General features: G+C 40.8%; 1 protein-coding gene across 6 annotated transcripts in view; it reads right to left on the reverse strand.

The window, feature by feature from the left end:
* ENTPD3 (ectonucleoside triphosphate diphosphohydrolase 3) overlaps positions 1-16,540 on the reverse strand; it is a 28,697-nt gene extending 12,157 nt beyond the window's left edge. For 2 of the 6 annotated variants that reach the window (XM_073003476.2, XM_073003474.2), the window contains exons 1-7: positions 16,403-16,535; positions 14,925-14,981; positions 14,372-14,426; positions 13,789-13,933; positions 9,019-9,113; positions 8,086-8,213; positions 4,389-4,506 (exon numbers count right to left, since the gene is read on the reverse strand). In XM_073003476.2, the coding sequence (XP_072859577.2) occupies positions 4,389-4,506; positions 8,086-8,193 (226 nt within the window). In that variant the 5' untranslated portion in view covers positions 8,194-8,213; positions 9,019-9,113; positions 13,789-13,933; ... (1 more) ...; positions 14,925-14,981; positions 16,403-16,535. Of the gene's footprint in view, positions 1-4,388; positions 4,507-8,085; positions 8,214-9,018; positions 9,114-13,788; positions 13,934-14,371; positions 14,427-14,924; positions 14,982-16,181; positions 16,291-16,402 lie in introns of all 6 variants that reach the window. The other 4 variants (XM_078377339.1, XM_073003475.2, XM_020799490.3 and 1 more) reach the window with 4 other exon arrangements.
* Between the last annotated feature and the right edge of the window lie 287 nt (positions 16,541-16,827).

Below are 16,827 nucleotides of genomic sequence, written 5' to 3' on the forward strand. Positions count from 1 at the left end.
TATGTCATACATACACATATACACATATACACATACACATATACATATGTACACATACACATATACACATACATATATACATACACACACACACACAAAGTAGTCTGCCCTCTAAAGTGCTTGTAAAGCTTCAAAAAAAGGCCAAACTGAATTTTGGTTGCTTATCCTATTTCACCTAAGAAAGCCAAAGAATCTTTCCACAATTTGTTCAAATCTGACACCCATCCCTATTTTTCATTTTGATGAACGAGATGAGCAGCAAAATTGTAAAGAGCCTGTGACATTTAAAAACATATCCCATGCTGGTTGTGATCTGTAAAGCCTTAAATGTTAATCTCATTTAAAAGTTTATCTATAGGGACAAAAGTGGGATAGTAATAAGTGTTAATAAATATTAATTAATTAATTAGAAACAGGCAAACCTGAGATTACCCAGGTTTGCCTGTTTCTACATGAACCTATCTGCAAGATGAGGTCTTCAGCTATTGCCCTTCTCTGGTCTCCCTCATAAACCAAGACAAGGCTGGCGATAACCTTGATGAGATCTTTTCCATTGCAGAGTCCCATCTTTATAACATTCTCCTCAGACTGTTTCTGCTATCTTTTTTAAAATTATTATTATTTTTTACACCAAATAAAAATCTCCTTGCTTGCCAAACTTTTAGATAGTTATTCTCTTTGGGGTTTTTTTTACCTTCTCCTGCACTGTATTTGATGTTTTAAAAATGATAGCTGTTTTAATCATTTCAATGTAAACCATGTTGTGAGGTTTACCGGTACCTGTATAAGTGGTTTATAAATGTCAAAGGTAAATACAAAAAATATAAAAAGTGTATGTACCTGCCTTCCCTCTGTCCCCATGTCTAATTTACAGCAGTACATCAACCCTACAGAATGCTGATTTTTTAAAAATTGCACCTCCTAGAATCTAGTGGCAGGTGGGTGAATACAAACTATGAGAATTTTACTCTTAAAAGCTAGCTTCCTCAAGCTCTCGTCAGTCCTGGGAGAAACTGCTCTAGATGTAACTTGAGACAACATGCCTGCAGGTTATAAGAGCCATACCATTTTAGCAGTAGTTCCACTGAACTTTCACCTGTGCCATGAACCTGGCACTGTAACTTGTGACCTGTCTCACACAGATCCATCAAAGATTATTACTAAATAAGCCGTTCTGCCTTGCCCTCTTATTAATTCAGCAGGCAATCCCTCTGCTTTTGTTTACAAGGAGGTAGCACATAAATGGATTTAATCATATATCTTAGTTCAAACTGCACAAACTGGGAGCTTACAGAACTCTTATTTCAGAGCTCAAAAAGAGTCATGTTTGAATGGAATACAGTGAAGGGTATTTTCAAGCTGCCACCACGGGTCTAAAAGCAGTCTTTTGGCACTTTAAAGCCTAACAAAGATCTTACAGCTTGAGCTTTCCTGAGCTACAAGACAATGTGTCAGAATCTGAAAAAGCAAGACTTACCTTCACTCGGAAAGCACACCCAGAAGGTTCATGAAAGGAGGATGAAGATAAAAACCAATGAAGGCCATTCTTTAACATGGGAAGATTCAAATGTGTGGTCTTACAACTAAAAAAAGCCCTCATGACATGAAGCAATCAGAATGAGAACTCTGCTTCAGAATACAGCCAAACATGCCATGCCAGTTCTTTCATTAGTCACAAAAGCAATCCCACAAAGGCAATAATTTCCAGACCAGACTCTATTTGTAGACATCAGTGCCTGTATAACTATTCTTATAATACAATGAGCTTGAACAGAACATCAAATGTGGCCACAGACGTAAGTTAAAAATGGCACTACCTAATTGCAGGCATGAAAGGAGATGTTCCTGAGTTGAAAATCTCACTTCAGCATACAGCACTCTTTGATTAAAGAGTGCCACCAAAAAGAGCAAAAGATAGCCTGGTCCACCCTGTTCCATGTATAGAGAACACAAAAGCAACCAGATACACACAATGTAAAGTCTTGCTTAACCAGACTCTGAGTTAAAGGGAACCATGAATAAGTCATGAGAATCAATGAACTTGTTACCAGAGTGTTGAATTGAGACTGAGCTCCCATTGAAACTCACTGGATGACTTCAAGCCACCAGTCTCTCTCAGACTCATCCAGTTCCCAGGGCTGTTTCAGGATTAAAAACAAGGAAGGAAAGATCCTGGAGCTCCATGAAAATTAGGCGAGGTAAAACAGCCCTCCTCCTCCTCATCGCTACCTTCTTCTAGATCCTGAGAATATGCAGTTTTCTTACCACAGCATAAGCAAAAGCATTCTGGGCTAGCACCAGACGTGGCAGAGCCATTTAAATTAAGAAAATGCAAATTAAAGTAAATAAATGAATAAAGTCAGAACTCGGCTACACATCACTATACTCCTCGTTTTGGTTCGGGATTAGCATACTTGAAATCAAATTTTAAATTATCTGACTACATGATGTACAGCTAAGCATTGGGTGAGAAAGTTAGTTTTGTTTTAAAACATCTACAAAGGAATAGTTTATTTTAAATTGATTCTGATCACACTTTTCCCCTCTCATTTTGGCATGTGTGAACACCTGTGTTAGAGTAAATAGTGTCTGTGGGGCTCTGGGGGTTTTGAGAAGCAGGCGCCAAGTACGTGGGACTTTGGACAGTAGGATACCCTGTGGTCCAAACTCCCCCTGATTCTATTTTTGTGTTGCATTGATTTATCACTATGCCAATTCAAAACATTTTTTTAAATGGTATAAACTGGATAATGTTCCCCTTCCTGTCTGTCACCTAAAACAGGCACTTGAGTCTTACTGAGCAAAGTAAACACACATAACTACGACTATCAATGGATGGATGCTGAAACTTGGGAGATGATCAGTTGAGGTGAAGAATTGCAGCTGCACCTTCCTGAACTGCAACCCCAATGCTCTGCTGCCCTGCCCACCCTCTTGCTCTTCTGGCACCACTGCTGCCATGACTATTTTGGATGATCATTTTATCTAGCTGCTGCCTGGCAACTCCTTAGCTCACCATTCTTTCTCCTCTTTCTAGTTGTTACCATATGCCTCCTTAACTTGCCCAGTCATTCCTGCTGATCTTTCCTTCCTTCCTTCCTTCCTTCCTTCCTTCCTTCCTTCCTGCCTTCCTGCCTGCCTGCCTGCCTGCCTGCCTGCCTGCCTGCCTGCCTGCCTGCTGCTGTTTTCCCTTGCCCAGCCTAACTGCTGCTCTTTCCCCTCCTTCCTGCCACCATGCACATCTTTGTTGCTCTTTACCCTCCAAATGCAGAAAACAAACTGAAAGGATCTTAAAGAGAGATGGCCCCTTTCATGACAAATGGAAGGCATGGAAAATGGGGATTCGAGTTGTTCCATAAAGATGCACACACCAACACAAAAGCCACATGACGATAAACCAATTTTTAAAGCCCTGAAGTCTCAATTTAAGTCAGTAGTGCAGTTGCATCCTTAATTAGTCGGTCAATCAGTCATGGTTTATTCTAGTCCCATTAAGATCAGTACTTTTCCTCTAATCAGAATACATCCAATCCAAGTCTCTTTTATGCTAATAGATACTGTCACAGCAATTTCCATTGATCTGTGGTAAAAGAAAATTTAGTGACATTGACCTGCCCATTAACATGTCATAATTTGCAAACGCACAGTTGCACAGATTGCAACTTATGTATGATTTTCCACCATATTGACATGCATGAACCTCTCATACATTGCCAACTGCCAGATCTGTCTGTCCTTAAGAGGCAGCTGTTAAAGGCAGAGGGGATCTTTTTGGATCAAAGATGATTTTAAAGAAATTATCTTGTGCCAGACATACATTCAGCAGCAACGTCTATGTTGGCTCAGGCATGTTGTGAGAATGGCTGACGGTTGGATTCCAAAAGATCTCCTGTATGGAGAATTAGTGCAGGGAAATTACCCCAGAGGGAGACCACAGCTGAGATACAAGGATATCTGCAAGCGGGATCTGAAGGCCTTAGGAATGGACCTCAACAGATGGGAAACCCTGACATCTGAGCGTTCAGCTGGAGGCAGGCAGTGCATCATGGCCTCTCCCATTTTGAAGAAACCTTTGTCCAGCAGGCCATGGCAAAGAGGCAGTCCCGAAACCAGCCAACTCAAGGAGATGGACAGGAGACAGATTGTATTTGTCTTCAATGTGGAAGAGATTGTCACCCTCGAATTGGCCTTCTCAGCCACACTAGATGCTGTTCAAAGACCTCTGTTCAGAGCATGTTACCATAGTCTCTCAAGACTGAAGGATGCCTATACTACATTCAGCATGATTCAGACACATGAACTGCCAATTCTCATCCACAAGAGTATTTGCTTCTTAGTGTTTGTTCCAATACCACCCTACTATTTCAAAATTCCCATTCCCTCCTCACCTTTTACATTGCATTTGAAGGTCTGTCTTACTACTCCGGTATTATTTTCCTTTTCTGCTGGCCATTCATAGACATACACTGTTGTTCGAGATGAACCAGCATCAAGCACTATTCCATACTGTAGGACGAAAGAGTTATTTAAGTTATACAGGTTGTTTCTTTTACTAAAGAATCACAGAAAACATATGTTAGAAATACACCCTGAGGTCTCAAGAGCTATTTTCTATTATCTCACTATACATTCAACTTTCTTTTTCTTTCAGTACCTGACCAGTCCTCCCATTAGGCAGAGTGAGGCATATGCCTCCATTGACAGTTACTGATGTGGCAGCTAGTCAGCCCCCCCCTCCCCTGCCTATTTCTATCCTCCAGAGCCAATGTTGGCAACACTTGCTTGATGCTGGACTGCAGCAGCTGCCTCCATTACTTAGTTGCCAGGGCTGTTCCCACCACCACCATCCAGCAAGATAAAGGGACCTGCCTCAGGTGGCAGGACATTTTTTTAAACATGCTGTAAAATATGGTATTTTAAATTGTTTTAATACTATTTTTGAAATTCTGTGTAAGCTGTCTTGGCTTCCTTTGAATGGAGAAAGGAAGAATATAAATAAATAAATAAATAAATAAATAAATAAATAAATAAATAAATAAATAAATAAATAAATAAATAAATAAACAAACAAACAAACAAACAAACAAACAAACAAACAAACAAGCAAGCAAGCAAATAAATAAATAAATAAATAAATAAATATCCACACTCATGACCATGCCCACACCCAGCAGCAGGAGAATCCCTCAGGGAATGCAACCCACAATGTATGACTCTGAGCAAGGACTCCTTGTTACAGGAAAGCCAATAGTGGCAATGGAGATTATGGTGGGAGGGCTGGTAGCATTTCTTCTGCCGCAGATGAAGGGAAAGCTCATGATGCATTGGGAGAAGTGCCTTCACCCAATTCTCTACAAGGTGCGCCCCTGAGAAAGACTTACAGAAGGTGGGCAGCAGGCAGCCCAGCCTATGCACACCACTAGGAATTGTGCATGCACGGGTGTTGCTCTGCTTGTGTGACAATGTTGCTGCTGTTGCTATTACTACATGGTTGTTTTTGTTGGAATGAACAGGAACCAAGCGGAGTGGTAAGTGGAAGAAAAATGTTGGGAGAACAGAGCTGTATATTTATGCAGGCTTCTCTGCACTTCCTTAAAGTCATCTGCTGCCCTCAGGTGACCTTGAGGTGAGCATCTCACGGTCATTGTTGAAGGATAAGCCAACTGTTGGTGCAATTAGCTGGAGGAGTATCATCTCAGCAAAAAACATTTAGGGCAGTCCCTGCACTGCCATATCCCAAATTACTATTAAATGTCCCCCCCTCTCTATTTAATGACAGGGGTGGAGGTGCGGCTGTTTAAGAAAAATCAAATGCTTATACTCAGGGAACTGGGTTCATGGTGCTTTGATTCTAGCCACAGACAGGATACAATAAATAATGATATCAATATGCTCTCTGAAGCTTTCATTCTCATTTTATCCAAAGGCATACAGTGGCGCTATCTACTGTTCAGATTTTTTTACTCATATGGGTGGAGAGAAATTAATAGGGCATGAGGATAATACCACATGTGAGCGAATAAACAGGAACTGGAGAACTTGGTATTTTTCCTAAGACTTTTATCCCTCTCCTCTGGCAATATTATTATCAACCGCATTTGGAAGTACTGTACACTTATGTAGAGAATGGAGACCTTTGTTTAGGGGAAATAGTTTAGTCTGCAGTCCTATGGGCATTGATGCAGGGCACTGAACACCATGCTCTTCAAAGGCTGGGTTTCAATCCTTGTCTATTTAGCCATGCCAGAGCTGATCACAGATGTCACTCCTTTCTTTGAGGGGCTCTCTATTTTTAACCTCTACACACAGCAGGTACAGCAGGGTTCTCTCAATGCACAGAACAGATATGCCTGTTGAATCCGGCTAATGCTAATGGGAGAGAACTTTGTTTTAGTTCAGTTTTAAAGAAATCACATACATTCACAAGGTTCACACATACGTATTTGGAATGGAGAGAACTGAAGGTAAAAAACATGACATAATTTTTGTCATTTCCTATCTGAGGTCTCCTCAAGTAATACACTTCCACTAGGCTACAATCAAATGCTTTTATTTTGACAGAGCTCCACATAGTTTTATCACTAACTCATCTCAGCCACTGAGCTTGTTCTATAATTTAGTTCCCCTGCTTGTCTTATTCCACCTTGAAATTAATAAGGCAGAAGGATAATACCATCAACATGTTCTAACTGGTGGGACAAGTAGACAGTTCCTTCTGCCTGAAGGAAAGCATGCCCATTCAAGAGAGCTCTTTCAATAGGACCTGGAAGCCCTTTTAGCTCAGTAGATTTCATCTTTCAGGATATAACTATCTGGCAATCTTCCCAAATCTGACCTTATTCATTATGTCATGACTGCACTGTGCCAACAAATGAAAACTCTTTTGAATTAGCATTTTATGCTCAAAGCTTTAACAGAAAGATGCCAAAGCCTTCTTCAGGAGGACACTTCTTCCTTTTACTGGGATAATAAAAGAGTGGTCCGGTGGGCCAGATAGGCGGGATATAAATCAAATAAATAAATAAATAAATAAATAAATAAATAAATAAATAAATAAATAAATAAATAAATAAATAATAGGAATCCATCAGAACAGCTTACACTACACATTTACTGAACACAATTGGGGGAAACTCAAGTTCCCAATGCCTACCTTCCTATCACAGGAAAGCGAACAAATTATCGATATAGTCATACATTGTTGATTGGCTGTGTCTTATGTCAGTCACAAAGACACACATCCCTCTTAAGCAGGGCCATGCACAGCACTGTCATTGAGTGTCTGGCCCCTGCATGCGTTATGAAGCCAGCTCTTCTTTCTTTTCTCAGATAAGTTTTGAAAGGCCAGTATGTGAATATGTGTGAAATAATGACAACCAGGCAACTAATAGGCAGCAAACAAATTTTTGTTTACATGCAAGACAGAGTTGGGGTAGATAGCTCACTTGAAGTATCACAGGGCAGAAGATCTATGGGTATCTCTTGAGGAGAAAAGGCAAGTTGGGTGAACTGAAGGGAACCAAGCTTACTATGAAACAGGATAAAGGGATATCTTGTACACAACCGGAGCAAAACCAGGCCCTAGCATAATGTCCATTTCATGATGTATTTTCCATAGACTTTTATTCTCTGCATATTTTAATTTTATATTGGGGTCAGCAGATTGCCACACAGAGCAATTAAAGACCTATCCCCAATGTTCTGCTCAGCTACCTTCAGAATGAATGCAGTTCACTCACAATGGGCACTTGCTACAACTGAACAGCTTGATATCCATGAGAACTAGAAGCTTGCTTTTATACCTATATGTGTGTTTGTTTGTGTGCATATGTATATCCACATGTTTTAAAGGACAATCCATAAGGATGCACAAGTCATGATCTTCACTGTCCCTAGGGAACATTTTAAAAAAAAGTTGGGTCACAGAGCATGACCTACAGTAGCCATTTCTAATTGCCCCAAAGTGGAATGGATTACCAAAAAAGACAACACAGACGTGCATAAAACTTTGTATACATTAATATATTTCTGTACATGCACATTTTTAAAAAATGCCTATATTTACAGCATATTTCTTAAACTTACCTTCAGACCTGGAGAAATTACTGCCTTCTGATTCAACTGGACAAGAGTAATAGTAACAATAATTGCAATGCTCAAAAGAAGAAAGACAAAAGTGACGATGGCTGCCATTTTGTATAGCACACGGAAACCTAAAAATAGGGAAGGGGAAAATTCTTTCAGAATTAATTGAAAGGATTTAATTATATTATATTTTTACTGCACTTTAAATTAGGTAGTCTATATTTCGCATTTGTCTAAGACAAGGAAAATCAAGTCTTATTGGTCATCTTTCTTATTACAGTAAGTGTACAATAGTAGACATTAAAGGATAACCTTACAAATTCCTCCGGAAATATCTGCTCAGCTAAATTTGTAGCCTGCATAATTAACTTGTAAACTGCCCAGAGAGTGCTTGAAGCACTATGGGGCGGTATGTAAGCAGCATGCTTTTGCTTTTTGCTTTAAATGCATGCTTTTACTAAGCAGTAAAATGAGTACCCAGCTCACTGGGGGGGCAATGTGTAGCCTGCATAATTAAATTGTAAACCGCCCAGAGAGTGCTTGAAGCGCTATGGGACGGTATATAAGCAGCACGCTTTGCTTTTTTTTTTTTTTTTTTGGTACTGTCTGCATTAATGGGTTTTTGTCTTTCCTGCTGTGTGATAGGCAGAAATTTAATACACAAATGCTGTGATGGGGGATGTTTTCCTGTTGGGTTTCTGCCTGCCATGCACCTGTTTCAGACAATGAAACTCTGACAAAATATAAATGGCAAGTTCAAATAAACAGCTAGCGCACACATGCAGATATGCCACAGCCATGCTGCTTTGGGGATTCTGGAAATTGTACTTCTCCAAAACTAACTTTTCCAAGCTGCACAAGTGTATGGCTGCACTGAGACCACAGAAAAAGAACTACAAACTAGTACATCATGTACCGCAAGTTGATACTTACTTATGGCTCTCAGGAAACAATTCTTACCAAATGTTCTGTTTCAGAAGAAAAAGTGTGACTTGCCCAACTCGTCAATTTGAACAGAACTCCACACACTAGGAAAGCAAACAGGATTTTGTGTTTGATGACCACAGTGGAAAAGGTAGAATACTGGTGACAGATATGCACAAGTGACAATTTTATGCAGTAGGTATATAGTCATCCCCTTACAACATGCTTTCAAACATAAACGGATGGTGTACAGAGCATAGGCCTTAAGGCTTAAGGATATCAAGTACATGTGCCTGATCATTATGGTGTGCTGGAAGAGGCCTTTTAGATCTGCAGTACAATACATGGACTACAATACATGGAGATATAGGAGAGGCCTTTATTCTGATGCTAAATTAAAACCTGACCGTTTATCCATTTGCCACCTGAAGAATTCATGGTTTTGCTTCAAACCCTTCAGTCTATTGATTTTGTTTTCCTTGAGCTGTTCAATTATTTTAAAATACTTGACTTTTTGGCTTGATTCTTTAACTTGATTTTACTGAGTGTATCTGTCTTAGAGATCTGTTGACATATGGTGGGTTGTTATTGTTTAGTCGTTAAGTCGTGTCCAACTCTTCGTGACCCCATGGCCCAGAGCACGCCAGGCTCTCCTGTCTTCCACTGCCTCCCAGAGTTGGGTCAAATTCATTCTGGTAGCTTCAATGACACTGTCCAACCATCTCGTCCTCTGTTGCCCCTTCTCCTCTTGCCTTCAAATTTTCCCAACATCAGGGTCTTTTCCAGGGAGTCTTTTCCAGGGGTGGGTTATAAATACTTAAATAAACAAATATACTTGAGGCTACAAGAGAGTTCAGTTTTTTGTTGTGTTTATGATGTTTTATCGCAGTTCAATAGAAACTGAAATAATAACACATCCTAACCTTGAAGGATAGTTGCAGAAATGGCTCTATAAAAATAGGGGAGATATATATATATGTGTATATACAGTATATAGATATATATGGAGACTACAATAACATAATTGTTGCAAAATGTTTCAGTGACATGCTTCTCTTCCATGAGTAGACTTGACGTAGTCTTCAGTGGTTTTATGTTTTGTTTTGTTTTGTTTTTATTTTCAGTCCATAATGCATGTGAGGTATCACAGGTGGCTGGCTCTGCCATTAGGGAGAATAAAGCAACAGTTTAAGGTGGCTGCCTCTATGTGGCAGCAGTGGAACCTCCTAACAGGGCAGCAGTGGTATCTCCCTTGCGCCTCTTGAGACTCCTGGCTATTGTTCTGTGATCAACAGCTGAGTTCTGTGTGCCATGCCATCTGTCCTGCAGGATCTGGACAGTATTGCTGGATAGCTCAGTGGCTTAGGTATCTGGCTGCAGAGTTAGAGGTTGGGAGTTTGACTCCCCACTGTGTCTTTTTGACAGGAGCTGCACTTGATGATCCTTATGGTCCCTTGCAGCTCTGTAGTTCTAAGATATTGTATCTAAATTAACCTTCTGCCTTCAGGTGCAGTGGAAGGTGCAAGCATAATGCCCATGATATCATCCTCCAGTATCAAATGCCAGATTCTGTATATGAAATCAGGTGGGATGCCATCTTTGTTGTTTCTCTGAGGTAGCAAATTGTTTCCAACTGGCACTTATGATGTCTTATTCCCCTAAAACTGACAGCTATGAATATGCTGCTTGAACTGGGTTTTTTTTTTTTTGACACAGAGCTGAGCCCTGTATTTTCTTTATCACTGAATTAAGAAGCTGTCACTTGTAATTTTGTGGCAGCATACTTCATAAGTTCAAACCCAGCTAACAAACCTTTGAGCAGAAACACAGCATATGCCCTTATGTCAGCTAAACTTTTTAATTATACAGTTATTACATTAGGGTAAGGTTCATGACATCGGAGTTAAACACAACACTACCATTTATTCTGTAATTTATATCTTAAAAAGGTAAAATCTATTCATATCTATTCATAAAGGTAAGGAGCACAATATTATATTGCAATCTCAGAGCCTGGAAAATTGGTTTAAAAAGGAAATTTAGTTATCACTACTATGCCAATTCTGATGGCAGAAAGTGAGGAGGAATTAAGGAACCTTGTAATGAAGGTGAAACAGGAGAGTGCAAAAACGGTCTGAAGCTCAAAAACTAAGATCACGGCCACTGGTCCTGTCACCTCTTGGCAAATAGAAGGGGAAGAGATGGAGGCAGTAACAGATTTTACTTTCTTGGGATCCATGATCACTGCAGATGGTGACAGAAATTAAAAGATGCCTGCTTCTTGGGAGGAAAGTGATGACAAAACTTGACAGCATCTTAAAAAGCAGAGACATCACCTTGCCAACAAAAGTCCAAATAGTCAAAGCTATGGTTTTTCCTGTAGTGACATATGGAAGTGAGAGGTGGACCATAAAGAAAGCTGACCGCCAAAGAACTAACTGATGCTTTTGAACTGTGGTGCTGGAGGAGGCTCTTGAGAGTCCCCTGGACTGCAAGCAGGACAAACCTATCCATTTTGAAGGAAATCAACCCTGAGTGTTCACTGGAAGGACAGATCCTGAAACTGAGACTCCAATACTTTGGCCATCTCATGAAAAGAGAAAACTCCCTGGAAAAGACCCTGATGTTGGGAAAGTGTGAAGGCAAGAGGAGAAGGGGATGACAGAGGATGAGATGATTGGAGAGTGTCACCGAAGCTACCAACATGAATTTGTCCCAACTCCGGGAGGCAGTGGAAGACAGGAGAACCTGGCGTGCTCTGATCCATGGGGTCATGAAGAGTCGGACACGACTAAACGACTAAACAACAACAACTATGCCAATGCCTAGAAAGTAATGCTTCAATTATAATTGAAATTGTTAAAAGTAACTTTAAAAATTTCTCATGTTCAGGTGTTACGATCATCAGGGGAGGCCTTTCTATTGGTGCCTCTATAGTCTCAGGCGTGCTTGGTAGAGAGCAGGAGAGGCAATGTACCCTCTAATTTTCAGCCCCGCTGAGTGTGGCTCTGACTCTCTCTCACCTGACTTCATGCAATACGCAGCTCTGCCTCCCTGCTCACTGGGTTCCATTGTGACCAGAACCTAATGCGATCGCTGAGTGGAGGAGGAAGACAGCTGCACGCAGGGAGGCAGAGACGGGCTCACACCCAGCTTAGCAGGAACCTTGAGGAGAGGGCCTTTTCTGTCACTGCACCCAGACTCTGGAACTCCCTCCCACAGTAAGCTAGGCTGGGCCCTTCTTTGCAGTCCTTCCCCAAACAGATGAAGACCTTTCTCTTCAGACAGGCTTTCTCTTAGCGATTGGCTGTATAAGAGGGGGGGGGGGGTTAAATGGAGTCTTGTGCCTTGTTGCTTTGTGATGATGATTTTATGATTTTGGGGTATTTGTGGTGTTTGTTTGATTCTTTTTAAATATTTCTATACATACTGTTTTAGCTTTTAAAATTTGTCTTTTAATGATGTAAGCTTGGGTCTTTTTAAGGAGAAAGGTGAGGTTAAATAAATAAATAAAATGAGTTTAAAAACCATCTGACGTGACTACCTACCCCTCTAAAAATAAATGTAACTGTGGTGATCACCCACGTCACTCATGGTATTCGTATTCATGAGGTGATTTGCATGAACCTATGAGAGGACTGGAGAGGCGGAGTCAGCAGCTACATGAGGCTTGGTGGGAGAAGGAGGAGTCAGATAGGGTTGGTTGGTCAGAGAGAGAGGGAATGGGTACCAAGAGAGCTAGAGCTGGTTAGGAAAATAAGTAGAGAAGGTGGTAATGATATAGCAAGAGAAAAGAAGTATGTACTGAGAGAACTGTAGATGAATTGCTTATGTATAATGTGCATCTGAAGAACTTCTGTTATTATTCAATTGGCTTCACTCCAATAAATAAGTTCTGTTTCTGTTCACAGGACAAGTGTTCTGACAAACGTCATTTATATTGTGGATTGAGGTAATCCACTGGTGGCAGCGAGAAGAAAACACAACGTGAGCCTTTGTGAAGGAAAAACAAGCAGGGGCCACAAGGGCAAACACCACAGTAACTAAAACAGTTCTAGTTATAAGTGCATTAAATGACTGCAGTTACAGCTCAACTGCAATGCACAAACAAAAAATGCAAGTAACTGTTGAAACTTTTATCTAGTTTCAAGAACTCCTAGACATGTACATTTAGAAGTAGGTTCCACTGAGTTCAGCCTAAGGGATTTCTAGGGAATTATCACAAAAACAAAACTAATCAAAACCCACCAAAGCACTGTGATACTTTTAAGGCTAATAGATTCACTATGATGTGAATGTAATCCATGGATGTCCACACTGAAATAAATCTTACGTCTTAACGATGTCACAGGAATTGTTTGCTCCTTTTACAGTATTTTGTTATAGTCCCAGGAACTGTGATGCATGGCTATGATTGAACCTTAAAGAGAATGTTCACATTATACGAGAAGTATGTCCCCAGAATTTTGCTCAGTTTAGATGACTAGCCCTACCATCCTGAGAGCACAAGGTAGACAACAACATATGGAAAATAAAGGCAGAACCAAACAGGAATAAAAATAGCATATACTACTTTTAATTTTTAAAATCCAATGCTAACAAAAACTGACCTCAAAAAGCTAGGTGAAACCAACTGCAGTTGAACACACAAATCTACATATGTAATTGAGCATACATAACTAGAGAGGGAAGGCTTTGTACATTGAAAAAAAGATGTTTCTTTTTTACCACTGGAGGATGCAAATGACAAGTAAATACAAAATGCTGAGGACTACTAACTTTGTGAGGCTTTTTTTAAAGGCTGTCCAAGCACAGAACATATCTCCCGCAGATGAGCACTGACATGTGAGAATATTTCTTTGCTTGTCCTTACTCGATAAGCGCAGATGGGAGAATTAAGGATGTTCCTGTCAGAGCTAACAGACTGCAAGAAGAAAAAGAGGAGGTGGTAGAATACAAGCTAGCTAACACTGATACCTATTTGTCTTCCTTCATTAAAACTGGAAAAACAGTCAACAGATTCATGTCCCCTCCTACCTACCTAAAAACCAATAACATCTCAACCCGTGGTTGTATTTAAATATTAGACTACTATTAGACTAGTGCAACTGATAACATAAATACCCTCAACTCTGAAGCCTAATTCAGTTACATGTAATGGACCACACAGGATTATTTATTTCTGACAGCTTGCTGCAGTTCAAGAGACATTTCCCACAAAGTTGGCTCAGAAATTATCCCTCTTTAGCTCAATAAAACATGTGGCCAGTGAACGGCATTAAATATATATCTCTTCAAAGAAAAATGTGGCACCGTACATGCATGGGGCATGTCATTCTGCCTGTGGATTATAGGGACTAACCTGTTTGTTTCCAGGGCTGGCAGGACAGCGTAGTAAACATCTCTTTTTGTTCAAACTACACAGTGGAAGAAATACACATTTAATCTGAGATTTGTTTATGAACATCAAAGCATGTGAACAAGAAATTGTTGTAGAACTCAAAACATTGTTAGTCCCATAACAGCTTTGCAGAAAAAAACAGGAAGGGAAGCATTTCATGAATAGCTTGAAACAGAAGAGAGAGGCCAGGCTATTGGGATGTCCAAATACCAATACAGCACCAAAGGCCTTATCCGCACATGCCAATGGATGAGGGGTTTTAATGGACCAGAGCACTTTGGAGTATAGTTTGGAGATAACATGCAGAATGAAACCAGGAATCATACTACAGGAGCTGGGGGCTTTGCAGTTAGAAGGTAATAAAACATTATTCCTCTACAGACAAACTCTTTCATGACGGAACAATTAGCCTTGCAAATTGAGCCTGTGTTTTCACATTTGCAATGTGAAAAACTAGGAAAAACTCATTAGAATAAACAAATATCTTTTAACTGTGCAATATAGTTTGACTTACAAAATCGGTTGTGCTAGTTTTCTACTTTCAGGGAGTTGGGGTTTTCTTTTGTTTTGCCTGAGAGAATAAAACAAGTATGACACACATACCCCACTTGAATGCTAGACTCATACAGTCTGTTCTACCATATACAGTATTAACATTCAATGCTACTACATGTGTAGATTCATATAAACCAAACACAGGAAAGTTGGGAGGGAAGCTTAATTGCAAAGTAAAGAACTATCCACCTATTTCCCAGGATCTAATTATCTGTGTTCCTTCTTTCCTTTGACACACACAACTGAGTACAAATACATGTCAGTGTCATCAAATATTACCTGTAGACTATTCATGTAAAATCCAGTAAATACTCCTTAAAAATACAGAGAAGCAAAGACCCAATCTTTCATACTATTTTTAGAGAGCACTCTTTAAATATGCAGAATGCTGCTTTACAATATGGAAGAGGTACATACATACTGTACTTAGGCATCTGTTTCCAAAATACATAACATGAACATTCAGTCATTTTTTAACAATATAGCTAGAGAAACTGAAAGACAAGAAAGCACCAGCACCAGGAAGATGATGAGTAAGCATCATGAGTAAATCCTAATTGTGCATATATGGGAACCCTTTCAATGACAAAAAGAACACATAGAGAGGCATGTGACAGGAGAGGGAGCATACCAGAAGAGTCTATGTGTCTCTGAAAGAGAAACACATTATTACAGAGATGGTATCTGTATGCGTAGGATTAGACACAGAGAGATATCTAAGGTCATAAATATGCAATTGCTTATATTTTACGCTGTGGTTTTAGCCACAACTTGTAGTAGTCTTCCACTCAGCACTAAACCTTGAACGCCCTCCTGGTAAGCAAGGGCACCAGTGGGCCTGGATGCATTTCTTTTTTAGTGGAAAACTCAGATTTAAAAATGTAATTGATAATTGCTCAGTGCTATCTCTAAGCAGACTTTGTAAAACAATATGTTGCAGGGATAATCTGTCTCAACCTAAGAAGGTAAAGACAAACAATTGCAACAACTTCCATTATGAAAAACAAAATGCTTGTAGATCAGCCTTAGTAGAGGCATGTGAAAATATTTTAAACTTCTTTATGTTGTACGACATCTCTCCTTTTTTAGGGGGAAAATGCCGATGATCCGCCTTTCCTCCCAAGTGGGTTCTTCTTATATTGCGGCTTTCTGTCTACACATCTTCTGAAGATGTGCCATGCATCGGCACAGGATGGCCTCTGCTAGGACAACGCACCTTTCCATCATCTGAATTTACACATCCACAGACAGCCACAGAGGCTGCTTCCGTGTGTGCTCGTAATTCATCCTCTGCCATCCTTTCTGCCCAACTCTCTCCATATGTGCTTAAAAAAAGTGAAAATAAATAAACACCTGCCCTGGACATACAGTTCCTTCCACATCTCTCGAGCCACTCGTAATCTCCCTCGGCCACCACCTGAATAGCCCGGCACTCACCTGGCACGCGCACCAAGGGTCGTAGGAATCCTCCCTCCGAGGCACGGCCGCAGCCGCCCCCGGCCCACAGGCGCAGCCTGTCGAGATGCTCGGGCTGTCACGGCCGGCCGGTGAAGACGGGAAGGCTCCGCGCCGTTCTTAATATATCCTGCGTTGGAGGGGGAGCGAGGCGGCGGAAAGGGAGCTGTCTCGCTTCAGACCTGGGACTCATCATCCCCAAGAGAGGAATTCGCGGGGCGGGGGGACGGGCTGACGGCGGGGGGGGGGAGCAAACCCGGGATGGCGAGGCTGCCCCCCTCGTGCAACCAGCACACTGAGCCAGCAGCTGCCGCTGCTTCCTTTCTTTCCTTCCTCCCCTTCCCGAGTCAGGCAGAAAGCTGCCCTGCCGCCTGCTAGCAACGCGCCCAGGGTTACTGCGGGTGCGG

This window comes from Pogona vitticeps, chromosome 6 (assembly GCF_051106095.1).
Source record: "Pogona vitticeps strain Pit_001003342236 chromosome 6, PviZW2.1, whole genome shotgun sequence".
Classification (NCBI taxonomy): domain Eukaryota; kingdom Metazoa; phylum Chordata; class Lepidosauria; order Squamata; family Agamidae; genus Pogona; species Pogona vitticeps.